Below are 16,876 nucleotides of genomic sequence, written 5' to 3' on the forward strand. Positions count from 1 at the left end.
CAACTGTCAAGGTTGGGAAAGTAATTCCAGACAGGCAATGAAGAAATTTTTCACTAGATAATATCCATATTCCAATTATCCACAAGGCCCAGGTCAGTTTATACTGCCCAAGTTTTATATACTTCAGCAACAAAATCACTGCCAGCGAGTAACCTTTATCTCCTTCATTTGTCTATTAAGTGTATTAACAACTTTGTTTCTGGGCCTTTACTCACACCGTCCTTGTGCCTCTCTTTTCATCTCTGTCTAAATCAGTCCTACTGATAGCTGGGCTGTTTCTTTCAAAGATATTTTCTGTTACTAAAGCCTCAAGAATCCTGTTCCTTCTACCATACTTTTCAACATTTATCACAGCACCTATGTCAAGACTGTGGCAAAACATTTAAAATATAACATGGATGCTCAGTAAACGTCACCTAGACAAGACTGCTAGCAAGACAACTATGCTTTAAGTTATCAAACTGAACAAACCCTTCAAATTCTGAGAAAATCATTCCTCTCTTGCAGAAGTTCTTTGGGTCCTACTCATCTAGTGTTCCCCATGACTACAATCTTCATCAGTACTGATAAACAGAAACAACTTTTTCTTAACCAAAAGTTTTTCAAAGTGACTATTCTGCTTCCCTTTAAACTGATAAATACATCTTTCAAAGTTTACTCATGTTCTCAACTAGACTATACTTCAAAAAAGAGTAATAAATTGTGCTTTCCTAAATGTTTACTCATTTTTATTCTACAACGTTCCAGAACTATTGAAGGATAAGTAGCTGTATTCTTTATCTTAGTAAGAAATACTAAGAGATACTACTTTATTTTATCTTAGTAAGAAAGTTCTATCTGTACAGAATTTAATGTTATTTCTTAAGAGAGTTTTTCCTATTTGAAGATATTTAGATGTCATTGCTGTTGTTATTATTATTTTGGATTGTAAGACTATTTTTTCTAAGGGCAGTTTCAGGTTCACCGCAACACTGACAGGAACATACAGGGATTTCCCATATACCCTGTCCGACTCTTGCAACCCCATGGACTGTAGCCCACCAGGTTCCTCTGTCCATGGAATTCTCCAGGCAAGAATACTGGAGTTGGTTGTTATTCCCTTCTCCAGGGGATCTTCCCAACCTAGGGACTGAACCCAGGTCTCCTACATTGCCAGAAGATTCTTTATTGCCTGAGCCACCAGGAAGCCCAACACTGTCCCCCCATGTGCACAGTCTTCCCCATTATTAAGATCCCCACCAGAGTGGTATATTTGCTACAACTGATGAATATACATTGACACATCATTATCACCCAAAACCCATAGCCTATATTAGGGTTCACTTTTGTGATGCACACTCTATGGATGTGTACAAACGTATCCACCATTATAGTATCATACAGAGTATTTCCTAAAAAACCTCTGTGCTTTAAAACAAAACAAAACAAAAAACCTCTGCACTTTGCTCTGCTCTTTCCCCCAGGATGTTATCTGTTTTTGTTTTTTTTTTTAATACACCTTGCCTCAGTGTAGTTCATTTTCTGGGTCTGGTTCTAAGGTTTTCAGAATATCAACAATAAACTCACTGGGGCAATTATTTAATAGATGCAAGGTTCAAGCTGTTGACATTCATGTATTTCAGTAACAAACTAGCTCCAGAATTCCAGTTTCACTGCCTTTATCAAACAAATCCCTGCTAGCTAAGAGTCCCCTGCTGCTGCTGCGAAGTCGCTTCAGTCATGTCCGCTTCTGTGCGAACCCATAGATGGCAGCCCACCAGGCTCCCCCGTCCCTGGGATTCTCCAGGCAAGAACACTGGAGTGGGTTGCCATTTCCTTCTCCAATGCATGAAAGTGAAAAGTGAAAGTAAAGTCCTCAGTCGTGTCCGACTCTTTGGGACCCCGTGGACTGCAGCCTACCAGGCTCCTCCGTCCATGGAATTTTCCAGGCAAGAGTACTGGAGTGGGTTGCCATTGCCTTCTCCGCCCCAGAGGCTAGTGAGAATTTAATTTGGGGTATAAGTTGAGGGAAAAAAAAGATACATTTTCAGTGATCTCCAGGAAGTGGAATAAAGATTTCACTAAATCCCAAATAAGCTAAATGTTATCTTTCCAGTTTAGATCTGGAGATACTACAAAGATTCAGAATGCAATTAGGGGAATTCCTTGGCAGTCAAGTGGTTAGGACTCTGTGCTCTCATTATCAGGGGCCTGGGATCGATCCCTGGTTGGGCAATTAAGATCTCACAAGCTGTGCGGCATACCCCACCACCAAAAAAAAGAGAGAAAAATTTTGATGTATATAGTTGATTTTGATTTATCATTATCCATAAGGGCTAAGGTTTAAAAAGGATAGACAGGTCTAAATTATAATCAACATTATAAAAAATAGATCATGACACTTTCAAATAATTTGTTCCATGCTTTCCTTATCATCTTACTTTAAAAAGTCATTTCAAGTATTTCTTAGACACTGTTCTAGTAGTACCAATTATAAGTTTGGGTATATGTAGACAAATAGGTAGGGAAGGCAGACACGTTTAAAGAAATTTCATTAAAAAAAAGAATTCTACCAACCCTAAGGAAAACTGCTTGAAGATTTACTAAAGTAATAACATAACACACATAAGAGTGCCAAAGACCTCCTCCTTGTCCAAACTTTAGTCAGGCTCCTCTGAGCCCTCTTCTCAACTCAAGCCTTTATCTTGGCCCTGTCTTGTCTATGGCCTGCCTAGCCCACTCTTATCAAGAATCCTGCTGTCAGTTTAAAGAGAATTCTCCAAAACAAACAAACAAACAAAAAAAAGAATTCTCCAACTCTGCATATCTGATCAAGTTCTATATCCCCAGCCTCTGATGTATAAGTCCTTGATCTGCCAGTGAGCAAGAATCCTTCTACCCTGATGTCTCCTATTAGTGCTTTTCCATTTATGCCTCCCCCACCCCCGCCCCAGCCATGCACTTGCTTGTTGGCTACAAATCTCCATCGGTCTCTGCTTATTTGGAGCTGATCTCAATCTCTCTCCCCTAATACAAAAGTATAAAATTAAGGCCTCTTATCATTCTAGCAAGTGTCAGATTGCTTTTCCTTAACAGAAGTCAGCACTGTATTTTACACTGTATAATAGTAAGTAAAACATACTTCACCATAAAATTAACATTTAAAAACCAAAAAATAGCTATTTTATTTTCTAGTTATCTTTCCCATCCATTCCCTTTTAATTTACAACTTCTCTACGCACCAAATTAGAAGGATATCCTTATTCCTTAGTCCTCATTCTGGACTCTCTGACACCCAAAATGTCAATAAAAAGATTTCCAAGTATATACCTTAATTGGTCATTTAGATGTTCAGTGTAAGTGATAAAGCCTTAAGTCACCATTAAGAAAAAAAAAAGAATTGGCCCAATCTTAGTCAAGATTAAAAAAACTGTCTTATCTAAAATCCAAAACAACATCGATATATATATGAAAGGAGGGGAAGAACTCTATTTGGCTTAATTAGAGATCTGCCTGAATGTCTAGATCAATAACTGAGGAAATATAGAAGTCTGAGATATAATGTTGTAATCAGTTAGGAAGAAAGATTACAGAGAGTGAAAAGATCACATAAACAACATGTTGCTGAGAAGCTTAAGTTTGTTAAAACCCCCAACCTGCTGGGACTGGGGAGATAGGTAAAAATTTCCAAGTACAATGGCCAGATACAACGAGTACTGTTTTCGAAATAATCAGGACCAAATTAAGAAATGCCAGGAAAATCCACACTGAACGCCTTGAGTTTCACGTGCCAGAAAGCAATGATGCAAATACCAAGTCCAAAAAGGTAGAGTTCAGCAGTGAGAGACCACACTGGCTTGGAAACAGATGCAGTCAGAAGCAAGAAGCATTTCCCCTTTAAGAGCTGGTGCACCTGGTATTTTAGTGTATTTCTATCTTAAAGGTGTCTTTTTTTTTAACCAATTTTAACTTTTTTTAAAAAAAAATCACTGGGAGTCAGACATGGTTTCACATGCCGGCTTTAGCACTTAATTACTTGGGTCTTAGTTTCTTCATCTGTGAGTATAATACCTGCTCATATATCTAGCACTACTTTGCCTGCAGAATCCCATGGACAAAGGAGCCTGGCTGGCTGTGGTCCATGGGGTCGCAGAAAGTTGGTGGGACATGACTTAAGTGACTGAGCACGCATGCACTTTAAGAATCCAATGAAGTAACATGAGACAAACATAGCAGATACTTAACTTTCTTTCCCTAAGCAAACGCCTAGATATTATCAAATCTTTGTGTTTACCAATTTGTTCATCCACTTGGACAAAAAGAATGGCAAAAGAAGTAAGCCAACAAATTCCCTTTTGCCTTAATCCTTGGTTGTGAACAACAGCTATACAATTAGAATCACCTGGGGAAGTTTTAAAATAACTGATGCCTGGGTTCCACTCACAGACCTTCTAATGTAATATATCTGGAGGACAGCTTGGGCACCAGAATTTTTTAAAGATTCTTTGGGTGATTCTCAGGTCCTGTCAAGGTTGAAAGCCACTACCTTAGCTAATATTAAGTGTACATCTCCATGGTGGACATAAATAATGTAAGATATGCACATAGTCAGCATCCTGGCTTTTCAATTTTTGTAAATTTTACCAGTGTTAGCAAAACAACTTATACAAACAATAGACCTCAACAAAGATGTCAATCATTTAAAAATAACTATAATTCAAAGCAGCAAAACTGCCAAATCAGTATTACAGACAATATACAGCACAGAATTTGAGAAGGAGATGGATATGGGTTGGGTTGGTTAAAGACAACTACAAGGAAGGGGAAGGCGGGATCTAAGCTGTGCTCTACAAAGTGCTTTAAATAGTAGGGGGAGAAAGAAAGACAGTGTTACAAATAAGGGAACTGGTTAAGAATGAAAAAGAGTAGGAAAAAAACTGTTTTGTCAGTTTGGCAGAAACACAATTTATCTGTGGATAATAAAAGAGAAAGGAAGAGTAAGATGAGTCAGATGGCAGCAGTTATGTTAACATCAAATCTGGTTTTATTCTGTAGGTAATGGAGAACTGCCAAAGTCTTCTGAGTGGGAAGCTCCATTAACAAAAATTAATCTGGAAGTACAGAATCCTCAATAGAGCTTCACAAAACTTGGAAATCAGTCTGCCCTCTAAGAGTTAGTTAACTGTGAACTTAAGACAGATACTATCAAAGCAAGAAACAGCCATTTCTTTATTCACCAAATATCTGAAGGACTACTATGAAGGCACTATTTTAGGTAATGGTGATTCAACAGTACATGGTCCTTACAGAGCTACATTCTAGTGGGTAAACAGACAACAGATAAGATTAAACAACTAAACTACATGGTATGCTAGCTAGTGATAAAAGCTAAGAAATAATTATAAAGCAGGGAAAGGGGATATGAAAAGGTGGACTGGAATTGGACAGGGTGATCACAGAGGGCTTCACTGAGAAGGTAACTTTTGATGAAATATCTGAAGAAGTGAGGGATAAAGAAGGAAGAGAACTCCAAAGAACAGAGCAAATGCAAAGACGCATTAAGTCAGGATGTGTTTGGCCAGAAGAGAACAGGTAGGAGGTAAAGTCAGAGAAGCAAGCACTCAAGACGTCCGTGGGGACTTGCAGTCAGAGTAAGAACTTTCATTCTGAAGAACATGGGAAGCAACTGGAGGATTTTGAGCAGAGGAGTGACACATTCTGCCTTACATTTTTTTAACCAGATCACTCTGAGTGCCTCCTTGAGGACAGACTGCCTACAGAGAGACAAAAGTAGAAGCAGACGAGAGAGAAGGCCAGTGCAATCAACTATTTAGGAAATCACAGTGTGTCCTTTGAGGCTCAGCTGGTAAAGAATTTGCCGGCAATGCGGGAGACCTGGGTTCGATCCTTGGGTTGGGAAGATTCCCTGGTGAAGGGAAAGGCTACCCATTCCAGTATTCTGGCCTGGAGAATTCCATGGACTGTATAGTCCATGGGGTTGCAAAGAGTCAGACACGACTGAGCGACTCCGACTTTTCTTCCAGAGTGATTGAAATAAGGGTATGGTTAAAAAAAAAAAACAAGGTATGGTAAAAAATTGTCAAGTTCTAGCTATGTTTTGGAGGTATAGCCTAAAAGATTTGCTAACGGACCTATGTGTACTGTGACACAAACAGGAATCAAAGATACTAAACTTTTTAGCCTGAGCAACTAAAGAATGAAATGCCATTAACTAAGAAGGGATTCCAACTGCAGGAGAAACTGTGACATGAAAAATTTTGAAACATAAGGGCTTCCTTTCAGTCTCGTAAAATCTGTCAAGAGAAGTCCACTGCTGTTAAAAGTCAGAAGGTGCCCTACACAAAGATCGGACGTGGTCTGGGTGTTGAGTATATATCCCTACAATAGGAGAAAATGCCATTAAAATGTTAAGACTGTATAGTTAACTTCCCTGGCTCTGACTCCATGCTTAAATTGAAAAAATTGTAATTTGATTTCTTATGTACCTGATCTACTTGAAAAAATAATCTAGCCCCTCCTATATTTATTAAATTAGTTGCTACCCTCTTCTTAAACACTAGTTTCATCAGCCTAGCTAATAAAAGTTTATCCTTACTATCCTGATGAATCAAGCTTCTGAACTTAACCGGCAAAGGATTAAGATATGGATAGTAGCTCTCAAGTTGCACAGTAATTATTGGGAAACTTATTAAAAATAGATTCCCAAGAATTTATCCCTCCAAATTCTGATGCAGCTGGTCTGAAAAGAATCCAGAAATCTTGCTTTTGAAAGAAACACGTTAAGCGTTGCTGTTGGAGGCTTCTGAGACAGTGCCCTCGGCCTTGTCATGAAGACTTTTAAGATCTTTAAACTTCTAAAGTTATGTTTCTCAACACCTTGGTTTTTTTTAACACCTTGGTTTTATAACACATTTTAAATACTAGAATTCTTAGTGGCGTATTGTAGACGCTCAAAGAGCACTATGCAAATGTGGTAGTAATTTTTTTTTTTTTTGGCTGTGCCACGCACTTGCAGGATCTTAGTTTCCGGACCAGGGATTGAACCTGGGCCCACAGTAGTGAAAGCACAGAGTCCTAACCACTGGTAAATAAAACTGAAATAAATAAATAAAATAAAATAGAAAAGAGACTGGTAATATTGGGTGCTGCTCAGGGGAACTTGGTAGCTGGAAAGTGGGTGGGAGGGGACTTTTTACAAGTCTACCATTTTAATTTTATGCATCTGATAATAGCTCCTATATACTCAAAATAATTTTAAAAAGACTCATGGAAATAGAAGAATAAAGTCTAATGATAGAAAGAAGAATTTACAAGACTGAAATACTAACTGAACATGAGAGGAGAGGTTATGGGTGAAAAAGATGATGACAACGTTCTGAGTCTACGTGACTAAATGAGAATGGTGGCAAGAACAGAAAAGCAGAGGTTGGCAGGAGGTTCTGATAAAGGGAGAAGGGAAAATAACAGCAAGTATATATTCAAATCATCACCTAGTTCAGAAATCCCCAAGTAGTAAAACTGGCTTATCAAAAAATTATCATGACTAGTTTCCCCTGTCCAAGGTTTTTACTTTCAGGAATTACTCTACATAAGGACTTTAATTTTTTTTTTTTTTTTCACAAAAAGATGAAGTGATTTGTGCACTTGAGACAGACAAGAGTAATGACACCTGATCCTATGTGTTTTTCTGAGCTCTAAAAGAAAGGACTTATGAAGGAAATACTTTTATTAGGGGTTTTGCAAGGTATACATAGTCAGCCCTCTGTATCCATGAGTGTAGAAACAGAGAACTAACCTTACTACTTCTTATATAAGGGACTTGAATATCTGCAGATTTTGGCATGGGGTGGGGCGGTCCCTGAAACCACTCCTCCACAGATACCTAGGGACAACTGTATAGACACTAATTTTGATGTGCAATAAGGCTTCAAAACTTTATTGAATTTACTAGGGAAATGCTCCCAGGGGGATCAAAGATTCTTAGCAGTGCCATGACAGAGCATCAGTAATGGCAGTAGATGCTTAGACACTATGTATACTCAAAGAGGCACCCATGGTGTGGACATATTCCTGAACACAAAAAATACCTACAGATTACCAGAAATAATTGGGGAAGGGGAATGAGGGAGCATGAGCTGGGGAAATACAAAAATGAATGAAGCTGTGATTGATTGGTGTCTTTCATACCAATAGCTTGGGCCTACACTATGTACCCGGTGCTCTGCTAGGCACTAGATAAATCCTTGCAGTAACCAAGGATTTCACAGCTTCGTTATCAGGGCAAATGTGCCAAAGCAGATAATGACAGAAACTCCTGGAACATTTTAACATTTCAGTTTTTAAAAGAGTTTTTTTTTAAGAGTTTGAAAAAGTTCATTAAATTTTGTTCAATCAGTTTGATCCAATTCCCCTTACCTATATTAAAAGAAAACTTTCGAGGTCCACCTATTTTAGAAGAAAACTTTCAAGGCTCAGAGACAAGTGATTTTTCCAAAATCACACTGGTAGCTAACAGCACAGCAAGAAGAGACCAAATATCCTGAGGCTTTTTCTTTCCCACTACCCCACAATACCTCATTTATAATTCATTAAATAGGTGACTTTCCTGGTAGTCCAGTGCTTAAGGATCTGCCTTCCAATGCAGGGGACTAAGGTTTGATCCCTGGTTGGGGAACTAAGATCCCACATGCTGCAGGGCAACTAAACCTCTATGCCACAACTAGAGAAGGCTATGTGCTGCAACAAAGACCCAGCACACACACCTCCCCCACCCTCCCAAAAAAAAGAATCTAATATAATTCATTAAATGAATTACTCGGATTTTTTTCATTCATGGATATGTTAAAAATAGTACAGTGAAAAAAGCAAGCCTTCTGAATCAGACTAACCTGGTGTCTGAATTTTTTGACAAATGCTTTGCTTAGCTTTAAGGCTGGTCCTAATGAAACAGCTAGATGTTCTTGAAGAAATTATAATAAACCTACACTCTTCACCAGAAATGGGCGCCTGAATTTGTACCTGCTTAGGCTTTGTGCTCCTGTCCAAGATTTTGTAACAGATTATATGAATACTACTCAACAAACCCAACAGAAGATTTAAAAAGGGTAGTATTAATTCTAATGAATGACTTGTTACAAAATAGCCATGGCCATTAAGCTTTAGGGTTTACTTTATAAGAGTAATAACTCACCTAGTAAATTAAGGAGGTAACACATAATCAACGAAATCCACTTTACAAGTAAAAATATCTTCATGATCTCTAACAAAGCCTTCAAATTTCAGTGTCTATTTACAACATTTTCCACACCTCTCCTATATAATTTTGATAAACCCATTTCTCAAGAAGTGTCTTAAAAACGGTTTTATCTAAACTTAAAGCATAGAGATCCAATTTTCAGTTATGGTACTTTTGAAGCTGTACACAAATATTACACTTGTTAGGCTGAAGGAAAAAAATGTACCACTGGCACTCTTTTCAACCCTAAAATTTTGTGTGCATTTATGTGTTTATAATGTTGAATCATGAAATAAAGGAAACAGTCGGTGCAAAGAATACAAACAAGTAGTTTATCTCATACCTTAAATTTCCTAATTATGGTATCTTTTCATTTTGGTCTTGTAAAGCATTTGGAACCATGTAACTGAAGACTCTCTACTAGATAAGTAGAACTCATTCTCAGAAACTGAACTCTAGGATACAACTAAAAGTATTTATTTTTGCAAGTTATTACACTTTCAACTTCCTGTTTTATTTAGGCAGCTCATCATGACCATTTCAGGTAACAATGCAGAAGTTAAAAAACCCAACTTCCTCTTTATAAAGTGACAAAAACTTCAGCAGTTAGTTATGAGAATGGTTGATCTTACTAGCTTTTACAGAAACATTTGCAAGGAAATCTGAGGCCATCACCACCAAATTCACCTCTGGGCTCACTGTTTTTAGAAAATGTAACAAAGATAAAAAGCAGTATTAAAATATATTTGGCATCATGACACACGTGTGCTACAAAAAATAAAATCAAATGCAGTTGAGATCTTAGTTAAAAAAAGAAAAAAATGAAAACTTTACAGCACCCTCAAGGAAGAATCAATATACAAACTAAGGCTGAAAATATCTTTTTTGTAATAGTGCCTTGATTGTGAAAGTTTTGTACAACAAGCATCTTGCTTAAAGGTAACTTTTTGTTTACGAATGCTAATGTATTCATATCAACAAGTCTTTTCAGAAAAATACTTTTTCAGTTCATGAATTCAGTTAAAAGGCATCAGGAGCCTGGAGAAAAAGAGGTCAAGTATAAAGTTGAAGGAAAATGGAAGTAATCTTTCAAGTCAAAGCCCTTTATTTTTACCTACTGATCCACAACAGAGAAATACATATCAGTTCATCTCTAGGAATAAAAAATCTAACAAAATTTCAGTAATCTCAGTCATATGGATTTCTTACATGAGATTTTTTTTTTATATCAGCTATTCTTAATTATCTACTCTAATGAAGACAATGCAGTTAATCTAAAACCTGTTTACTGAATATAAAATTCATCAACATTTTTGGGGCAGATTTACCTTACTAACTATGATTTCCTTGCTATGTCATTATTAAAATTAGCAAAAGAAGTATGCTGGGAGATAAGAGAAAACTGGTCACAGATCTGCTGCTATAAAATTAAGGCTTTTTTTAAATGTTACTAATTTCAACACTGTCAATATCCAGAGACATCTTAATTTACACTTTGAAGTAGGTATTTCTCCTCTAAGTTCAATTAAAAAGGCATTCTAAAAACAAAAAAAGGGCATTCTAATCCTGTGTCAAAAACAAAAACCCAACACTGGTAAACTTCAAAGTTTATTATCTTAAATTCTAGTGAAATTTTGCTTATGTGGACCATCAGTTGGGCTAACAAATGCTTTGCTATCCCATGATTTTCATTGTAATTTAACTTCATCTGAATTATAACTTTTTGCCTTTAGAATAAACACTTTATTATATTAATAGTTTTCTCCCTAGCATAAGTTCACATACAGTATAAAATGCCCTTGCCCCGTTAAATCTTATACATTTACGAGAATCAATTTCCAAGTAAGAGAAAATCTAATTCTGAAGTGTTGTTCAATGGCTTGTGAATGTTCAGCGCTTTCTTTAGCATTTCAAAATGGCATGGCTTATATGATATACCAAGTTATTCCATACAGAGGACTCTTGGATCATAAACAGTCCAAGAAAACCCAGATACATTAACAGAGTATTCAGAGGTGTACATTTTGTAAGAGTCACTGTGGGAAACAAGACATAATTCCTTGTCCTACTACGAATTATGTTGTGAAATCATTATAATGTTCTCAAGTTCTAAAATCTTTAACCTATTTACTGAAAACCCTGACAAACTGTTATAAAAAATTTGCAGTTGTCAGGAAAAGAATTATTCCACCTAAGGTGGAATATTCTCTTGTACTTAAGACACTTTTAAAGAAATAAGCATACAAATTACACACAGACAAGTTCAACTATAATCAGAGACATCACAGTGGAGCACCAAAGAAGGCAGGAAGCTTTGTCCAGACTTGCATATGTTAACATTAAGTGTATGTGCGACATAAAACCTTCCTGGAGTTAAAAAAGAAAGAATTCGTTGGCTAATCTTGTTAAGAAAAAAATCGAAAACTGTTTTTCAAAAATTATCGTTGAAAGGCTGTTAGACCTAAGGGACAGAGTCACCGAGGGGGGCCGTATACATACAATCAAAGGTGTGTTACAGAGAAAAGCGTGTTCAGATTCTGAAGCCAATCTCCCTGAGGCTCACACATTTATAATAGCGAGTTCGTTTAGCCGGTAGTATGTGGGAAAAGAGGTGTAGGAGGATAGGCGGCCAAGACATTAGAGACCTCTCCCTGTCGAGGAGTCGTGACAGCAAAATCACTTCCTGAGGAAGGAGGAGCAAAAGGGAAGTTAAGAGGCCACCCTGACCAGGAAGTGACTCGCCCTAAACTAGCCCCAATCGTATCTAAAAATGGGGGGATGGGGTGAGCCCCAACAGCTAAAGGCGGTAAAATAATTGCTTCTTGATTCGTCGCGACATCATCATCGCCCCCTTTCTCAAATACAAAATAGGTCCACAGTCACAATTCAATAACGGAAGGTCTCTTCTTTCGCAGGAAGACCACTGGGTTGTGCCTCAGGCCCAACAGTAAAAGAGAGTTGAGGAATGGGGAACTGGGGCCACCGTGAGGCAGAGGAAAGCCCCTCAAGAGGGCAGCGAAGCGTCCCGACTGCGGAGAACGTATGCCGGCACAGGCCGAGAAGCTTCCTTCTCCTGGGGGCACTGCCGGGGTTCCCACCGCAGTCAGGTCGGGCCCCCCTTCCCTGTCCCAGGAAGAGGCAAGAGACAGAGGCGAACCCCTTACCTTCTCCTCATCCGACACCCGATCCTCGAAGTCGGCCATCTTGGGCTGCTCTGGCCCAGCCCGGCCCTGGCGCGAGGGAGGCCGGGAAGAAAGCCGAATGATGGAATCACAGCGAGGGCCGTCGGAAGGACCCGCCCGGAAACGCCGACCGCGAGAGCGCCATGTCAGTTACGGGCGGGGGTATGGCCCCGGGGCTCGGCGCCCAAGGAAGTCGGCTAACTTTAAATCTAATATCTTTCTCACCGAGTTACAATTATTTCCCCACTCATTTTTGGGACGTTGGGAGCGTGTTTCGACTGGTATTGGCGCCCGAGCTCCAGCCATTTCCCTATTCATCTATGGGACGTTGGGAGAGTTTTTCGACTGGTATTGGCGCCCGAGCTCCAGCCAACCAAATTGCTGTCGCTACTCCTGTAGATTTTCCCAGTACCAGTGCTCTCCATGCCAGCCGAGCCCAAAGGGTGTAGTGCTGCTCGGACTCTGGAACGGTTGGTGGCTTTTTCAACCCTAGGAATGGGGTGGAAGGCGACCCTCACTCGTCTGGAGGCTAAAAACTTCACTCCGGGGTCACAGTTCAGTTCCTCCAGAATAGGTGCCGCCATCCGCCCTTTCCCTCCTTCGGAAGGAATAGATAGCTCAGTCCTGGGGCGCTCCTCCACTTTCCACATCTCCGTCCCCGTTCCCTGGGACTATCAGTTTTCACGGAGGCCAACTTTAAGTCCGCCACTATCCCAGGATTCCCGACTCCCGCTTTCCTGCCCTTCTCCCCTCCCAACTCCCGGCGCCAGCGGGAGCGGCAAGATGGCGGACAGTGACGGCTTAGGTGAAGCAGCGATTGCTGCGGCGTCTCCTTCTGCCCCTGCTCCCGGCCTAAGCCCGCCGCTGGGCTGGAGGGAGCGGCTGCGGGCTGGCCTGGCGGGCATTGGGGCCTCACTGTGGTTCGTGGCGGGGCTGGGGCTGCTTTACGCTCTAAGGGTCCCGCTCAGGCTGTGTGAGAATTTGGCAGCGGGTGAGAGGCCCAGAGCTCCCCGGGGACGGGCGGCGGTGCGGGGTAGGGGGCAGTTAGAGGTGCCGGGGGCAAAGGCCAAAAGGCAGAGATTTCCTTATCACGGGAGAGCCTTGGAGTATGAGTTAGTTTAAGCGACCGAGTGGATTCTTTTTCTCTGAGGCCGCAGCTGATTGTCAAACTTGAGCTGCAGTCGCCGGCTCCTCCCCGAACTCTTAAGATCCGCCCTCTCTCGTGTGCCCTCTTGAGCCCTAAGAGAAACCACCTGACAAGCTGTAAGCTTCAGGTGATAGGGCCGATGAGAGCAATTTCAGAACTGGATGCAGAATTTATACACACCCTTTGAGTCTCCCGCCACTGAGCTGAGAGAACCCACACTCAAACAACATCTAAGAGAAAACACCACGATCTTTGCCAACTATTCTTATGTTTTAAAATAGCTTTGTCAAGAAACAGTTTCCGTTATATTTTTGTCCGTTCTCTGTTTTAGGCTTTATCTTGAGTCATACAATAGAACAGTACAGGAAGTAATGAGAAAGAGAGCCACAAACAGTAGTGGGTACTTTCCTTAGTTCGTTCTTTCAACATTCGTAGAGAGCTTGCTGTGTAGTGTGGGCTGAAGACCCAAAGACATCTACGAGGTGACGATCCCTTGGATTCTGCAAATATTCTTTAGCTGTAGCCGGGTCAGAGTGGATGGGAGCCAGGGCCTCTTACTATGTCATTACAAATCGGCAACCTCAGATTAAAATGAAAGTATTTCTGTTGGGTGACGATTTTGACTGTCAGTGTTGTTTTATTTTTCTGTAGAAAGAGAAGGCAAGTGTTCCATTTTCTATCCTGTGAGATAACATGAAAGACTGAGATAATGTTCTGAAATACTTTGGGCTTTTTAAGAACTGAGTATGTAAATCCAGATACAACTAACACACTAAAACAAGCTAGATGAATTGACCTTCCTATACTGTTTGAAAAAGCTAATTTGGTGTTTCTGTTACAGGTTAATGAAGTGCTTACTAGTGGTTTGTACACTCAGTGAAATGTTACTCATTGAGTTTATCTTTTTTTTTTACATATATATTAACTATATATTAACTATGCCATTCAGATGAGAGTCGATGACTTTACAGATTTTTATTTCTTTCTAAAACCCAAAGTATTTATGAGACTGTTATTTGAAGTGAAGAGTCTGGTCCAGGTTTTCAGTGAATCAAATATAGGAAGCAGTTAGTTTGCTGTTCTCTTTGGGCTATTTTGCCTCTCTAGGTGACCTGTCAAATACATACACTATTTCCTTCCCTCTAACTTGAAACACTGGTTTGGATCTCACCAAAATAATTAGGAAATAGTTTTAATCTGCCTTGGTAATATAAGTGATGGAACTGCAAAAGTTCTTGTCTAAATTATGATGTTCTTGGTTTTATTCTCAACAGCAAGCTAAATGATCTCCTTACATGTGTGAAGGCATTTTTAAGATAATGATACAATGAGAATGCAAAGTAGCTTTTTAAAAAATTACAACTTTCTCAAATGAATCTCATACTAGATATTAATCTACTTATGTTCCTTCACTCATAAAGTCACCTACATATTTGTAACTTCAGTACTTGTAAACTTTGATTTGTTTTTTCTTTTTGGCAGTGACAGTATTTTTAAATTCATTGACACCCAAATTCTATGTGGCACTTACAGGGACATCTTCTTTGATATCAGGACTAATATTTGTAAGTAGTTTCCATTTCCTTCATGCTTTGGTGTTTATCTAAAAATCAAATCTGTTTAAATTATTATAGTAATTATAAATACTTATAGATTAGCATTCTTAAAATGTGAAAAAGCATTTTAAAAAACACTGCAACTTCCTCGCTACTTTTAGAGATTGGTAGTATTCATTTGCATATAATAGAGTGTGTGTGGTGGGGAGTGTAATGGGAGGTGAGTTCCCCCACTAAGTGCTCGTAAGCTTGGCTAGGTAACAAAAATGAGTAAAATGGGCAGAATGTAAAAAATAAAATTTTTATTTACTTTGAAGACTGGATTATCTGGACAGTACATGTTCCTTCTAGAAAAGACTATGTTCCTTCTAGAAAAGGCTAAAGATAATTGTTGCCATGTAGATTTGCAGACCAGTATTACTAGAACTTCCAATTTTTTCAAATGATTTCAAGAAAACCTGGATATAAAGTTTTTATCTTAAGTCTTCCAGTACTTTAATGCTGGCAACATTGAGCAGACTAAAAATTTATATGTGTCTTGAATTGGGCTTATAGTCTACCTGCTGTTTACCTCTCTAGAGTGTTTAAGAGTAGAGTAGACTAACCATCACTTTAGTTGTGTGACTTTGAGCAAATGAATTAACTTTTCTAAAGCTCCAGTTTCCTCATCTGTACACTGGGGATTATAACAGTATCACCTTGGTAATTCCCTGGTGGTCCATTGGTTTAGGGCTCCCTGGTTTGACTGCTGAAGGCCGGGTTGGATCCCTGGTCCAGAACCTTAAGATCCCATGAGCTGCCTGACTTGGCAAAAAAAATTAAAAATAGTATCAGTTTCATAGTTATGAGGATTAACTGAGATAATGTGTGTGAAAACTTGGAACAACATAGTAGCACTTGTTGAATTTTGGCCATGTTATTCTAAGAAGTTACGCAAAAAAGAAACCTGTTTAACTCAATTTTCTCTTGCTTTATTTAACCATGCTATCATTTTTAATTTGAAAAGATTTTTTAAAAATTTGTAATCTTTGTTAACATCCCTAGGAGCTAGTGTTTCCTAGTGTCAACTTTGGAAAAATACTGCTACAGATAAAAATCTTAGGAAGTATTATGGCATGCATGGCGAATGAAATTTTTCTAAATTTTTTTCTCATCTCTAGGTGGTGCTCTGTAACTATAGTAGAAATGTAAAAATAATAACATTTGTATTGGAGTTTTGTTTTTTTTTTTTCCTATAGAGACACTTGGCCATTTTGTTAAAGAGAAATGCCAGATGAAAAAGAGACTTTTCTCTCGACTCAAAAAAAATTGTTGAGGAATTCTGGATGAAAACTCTGTTTTTATTTTTATTTTTTAAATTTTTTATTGAAAACTCTGTTTTTAAAAGCCTAAAAATTTATTGATTTATAAATCCTTTTCATAATTTAGCATATTTTGCCACAGAATAGACTGCAAGGAGATCTAACCAGTCTATCCTAAAAGAAATCAGTGCTGAATATTTATTGGAAGGACTGATGTTGAAGCTGAAACTCCGATACTTTGACCACCTGATGTGAAGAACTGACTCATTTGAAAAGACCCTGATGCTGGGAAAGATTGAAGGCGGGAGGAGAAGGGGATGACAGAGGATGAGATGGTTAGATGGCATCACTGACTCAATGGACATGAGTTTGAGTAAACTCTGGGAGTTGGTGATGGACAGGGAGGCCTGGCATGCTCCAGTCCATGGGGTCGAAAAGTTGGACACAACTGAGTG

The 16,876-nt window shown here is 39.0% G+C and overlaps 2 protein-coding genes across 9 annotated transcripts in view; one reads left to right on the forward strand and one right to left on the reverse strand.

The window, feature by feature from the left end:
• The window catches only part of CAPZA1 (capping actin protein of muscle Z-line subunit alpha 1), a 42,108-nt gene extending 29,452 nt beyond the window's left edge, over positions 1-12,656 (reverse strand). The window contains exon 1 of the mRNA XM_043460322.1: positions 12,400-12,656. Coding sequence (XP_043316257.1) covers positions 12,400-12,438 — 39 coding nt within the window. The 5' untranslated portion in view covers positions 12,439-12,656. The remainder of the gene's footprint in view (positions 1-12,399) is intronic.
• Positions 12,657-13,098: 442 nt separating this feature from the next.
• ST7L (suppression of tumorigenicity 7 like) overlaps positions 13,099-16,876 on the forward strand; it is a 92,204-nt gene continuing 88,426 nt past the window's right edge. For 6 of the 8 annotated variants that reach the window (XM_043460313.1, XM_043460315.1, XM_043460314.1 and 3 more), the window contains exons 1-2: positions 13,170-13,408; positions 15,047-15,129. In XM_043460313.1, the coding sequence (XP_043316248.1) occupies positions 13,201-13,408; positions 15,047-15,129 (291 nt within the window). In that variant the 5' untranslated portion in view covers positions 13,170-13,200. Of the gene's footprint in view, positions 13,409-13,895; positions 14,047-15,046; positions 15,130-16,876 lie in introns of all 8 variants that reach the window. The other 2 variants (XM_043460320.1, XM_043460319.1) reach the window with 2 other exon arrangements.

The sequence above is a fragment of the Cervus canadensis genome, chromosome 2, assembly GCF_019320065.1.
Source record: "Cervus canadensis isolate Bull #8, Minnesota chromosome 2, ASM1932006v1, whole genome shotgun sequence".
Lineage (NCBI taxonomy): Eukaryota > Metazoa > Chordata > Mammalia > Artiodactyla > Cervidae > Cervus > Cervus canadensis.